At 39.1% G+C, this 3410-nt stretch overlaps 1 protein-coding gene across 1 annotated transcript; it reads right to left on the bottom strand.

Moving 5' to 3' along the window:
* Positions 1–262: 262 nt before the first annotated feature.
* Positions 263–2356, bottom strand: LOC134802610 (uncharacterized). The gene is made up of 4 exons (XM_063775247.1): positions 1843–2356; positions 1014–1346; positions 542–727; positions 263–291 (listed from the first exon to the last, which is right to left on the bottom strand). Exons 1-4 carry the CDS (start codon positions 2354–2356, stop codon positions 263–265), a joined length of 1062 nt encoding a protein of 353 aa, XP_063631317.1.
* Positions 2357–3410: the final 1054 nt, after the last annotated feature.

The following is a 3410-nucleotide window of genomic DNA, read 5'->3' on the forward strand; positions in this document are numbered from 1 at the left end:
GGCTTTAGACCAGTATGAACACGTTCATGAATTTTCAAACAACCAGAAGTTTTAAAACGTTTTTCACATATGTTACATGAATAAGGCCTTTTGTCTGTGTGAATTCGTTTATGTGTAATCAAATACACTTTTTGTGTAAAATGTATTCCACATGTGTCGCAGGGATATGTTATCTTATCTACTTTATTACATTCATAGACCGTTGGCTCTGTTTTTATTATTTTAGAACTTGTTTGCGTGTGCGTGTTTTGTATATGACGAATCAAGTCATATTTGCGGCGAAATGTTTTTCTGCAAGTGTCACACACATATTCATCTATATCTGAGTTATCCTTCGAGACATTAGTGCTTACTTTGTAGTTTGAATTATTTGGTTCAACCGATCCAGCGTTAGCAGGTACATGTATATGGATTACAACATGTTTCATTAAACCCGCCTTCAAAGCGAACTTTTTGCCACAAAGATCGCATATAAACATTCTCTTACAGTCTCCAGCATGTATATTTTCATTATCATTGTCTGTGTCACTAGTTGTTGTACGATTGTTAATGATACAGTCTCTAGCATATATGTTTTCAGTATCAGATTCCGTGTCAGTATGTGTTGTTTCGTTGCCGGCGAGCGCCTCGTGGTGTTGGAGGTGTTCAAGCCGCACGCAGCAGTCTCGGAGCGCGAGCGGAGAGTCTCGACTAAGGACGCGCTCCTGTAACGGCTTTTCTTCAAATACTGAAACCACATTGTTAAGTCATCGGTTAATTAACTCCGTATAAGTAAAGTCTAAGGAAAAAACGTGCCTTGTAAATCAAGAAAAAGTTATGCTCGAATAGATGGCGCCACACCTTAGGCCTATACTCGTGTATATGGCGTTTGCGACACCGATAGATATTTAACAATTGTAACACATATCAGTGAAAGAACATGGGTCAGAGTCATATGGCGTTCTCAAAAAATAAAAAATCATCACTATATGAGGCCTGATTGCAGCCATTTTTAAATTTTATCAAGAACTTACCATAGTCAGCGACAACAGGCCGGCTGCCTTCTTGCTCCACACTAGACGTGTGAATGTGTGTCATGACATGCTTCAATAAATCAGACTTTAGAGAAAACTTCTTGCCACAAAGATCACACACCGGTTCAGTCACTCTCTCACAGTCAATTTTAGTGTAAATTTTATCTTCAGTATAAGGTTTACTGTCAGTGTGAGTGGTGTCTTGTATGATGTGCTCAGCAGGGGCCTCGTGGTGGAGGCGCTCGAGCCTTACGCAGCAGTCCTTCAGTGCCGGCTGTGAGGTGTGCTCCTGAGACTCCTGCAGGCAACCATCCTCGTCAGCTAGCGCCCAGTCTGCTCAGAATAAAACCATGATGTTATAAGATTATCTTACACAAATCAACCTAGTCCCTGTTAGGCCTGTGTACAGTCGCTATCAGATATATCGGAGCGGCCAAGGTGTTCACAATATCTGAACACGCACTCTAACGCCTTGACAATAGAGGCGTGTTCAGATATTTGTGAGCGCCTTGATGTATCTGATGACGGCTGTACTTGACAAAAATAGATAAACAGATATATACTATATATAGTTACATAACAGAGGATTTTCAGGAACAAATATTCATGTTTATAATTTTTTAATATACATAATTGGTTTAAGCCAAAAAATTTGGTTAAGCACACGTAATTTTTAGCTTAAGTTAGTGTGACCTATGACTTACGACAGATAAAATTCCATTACATAACCGGTTTTAACATTTGTTATAAAAAAATATCCTATTTACCGGTTCTTGAAAAATTATAGTATTGACTATCTCACAAATACATACAACTCAGGATAACTTACCGAGGACTACCAGAGATACATCTGGCCGATGTGGATGCTCCGGCCCCAGCACTAACTCATCCTTTACGACGTGGTCAGCATATAGGTCTGCCAGCATGGCCGCCTCACTCATTCCATACTCTACGCTCTCTGACAATGAAGGCTCTTCCTTCACACGCTCTGATCCCAGCACAAGCCCATCCTTTACATCATGATCAGTATCCGCACCGGCCAGCATGGTCGACTCGCTCATGCCAGTCATGCCGCACTCCATGCCGTCTGACAGGGCCTCCTCCTTTAGCTCATCAGCTAGCTTTTCTGCCTCGCTTACACCATAGCCTGTGCTGTCCAAACATAAAGGCTTGTGGTTGGTGTACAGGCTGGCCAGCATCACTGCCTTACTCATGCTGCACTCCTCATGCGAGCATGAGGACTCCTCTTTAATTTGATCCACACACTGTGTCTCCATCTGACAGTCAGAATGCTGCATATCTTCTGTCTGCTCCTTAATGTGCACTGCCAAGTTAAAAAGCATTTAAGTTAGACGTAAAATTTCAGAAAAAAGGTTAAAATTGAATAGCAAGATTTTTATTTCATAGTTTGTTAAAAGTGAAACTAATTGCGTTAGCTAAGGTCTCCATTTCAGCTTGGACAAAAATGGTTTCGTATGTCCAGATGTTGTCCTCTACAGGGGGCCGATTTTTGAATTTTGACCGCTCGATTTCGTTCGAGTTTCGAGTATTTCGTTCAATAATATCTGCAGTACCCGGCATTTAAATTCTACTAATATAATTGAAAACGAGTGGTCAATACCACTCGATTCCCAATTTCTATCGCTCGTATTTCAAAAATCAGCATTACGCTGTTTTCCACCGATTTTCGAGTGACGAAATCGAGCACCCGAAATTCAAAAATCAGCCCCCAGATCGCATTTCTCAACCGATTCTTGTGAAATTTTCTAGGTTCTATGATTATAAAATGAATAAATAAATTAAAAAACCCCTTTATTCATTGTAAAATGTTTACATAAAACATGAAAATAAAACTATGACTTATAATATGTGTTTTACTAATGAATCCTTAGTGGGTAAAGGCCTCCTCCAGTGCAGTTAGATGATTAAATCAATTTATTAAATAAGTAAACAAGTAAGTAATATATGCAAAAAAATATAAATTAAAATTAAAAACTACAACTAACTAACAATAATTAAAATGATGATTAAATAGAATTTATTTGTCCATTCAGTTTTTAGAATTATTTCAAAATAGCGGAGCCATACATTTATTCCGTTTTAAGTTACACTCACAAGCTCACAGTAATTCCAACAACAACCTTGATGAAACAAAAAATAAATATATTATGAAATATCTGGGAGACCGAGCTTTGCTAAGAGTTATTCTCTTGTCGGTGGAGTATCTTCCAGCATTTCCTATCTTGCACAAGCTCTTTGACTTTTTGATAGGACACCACCCCTACTGTTTCTTCCACTTGTTCTAAAAAGCTGCCTCTGGGTTTTCCTCTACCCCTTTTGCGTCCTATCCCCCCCTCCAGTATAGTTTTAAAGAAGTGGTTGTGTCCTATTAAGTGT

The sequence above is a fragment of the Cydia splendana genome, chromosome 25, assembly GCF_910591565.1.
Source record: "Cydia splendana chromosome 25, ilCydSple1.2, whole genome shotgun sequence".
NCBI classification, from domain to species: domain Eukaryota; kingdom Metazoa; phylum Arthropoda; class Insecta; order Lepidoptera; family Tortricidae; genus Cydia; species Cydia splendana.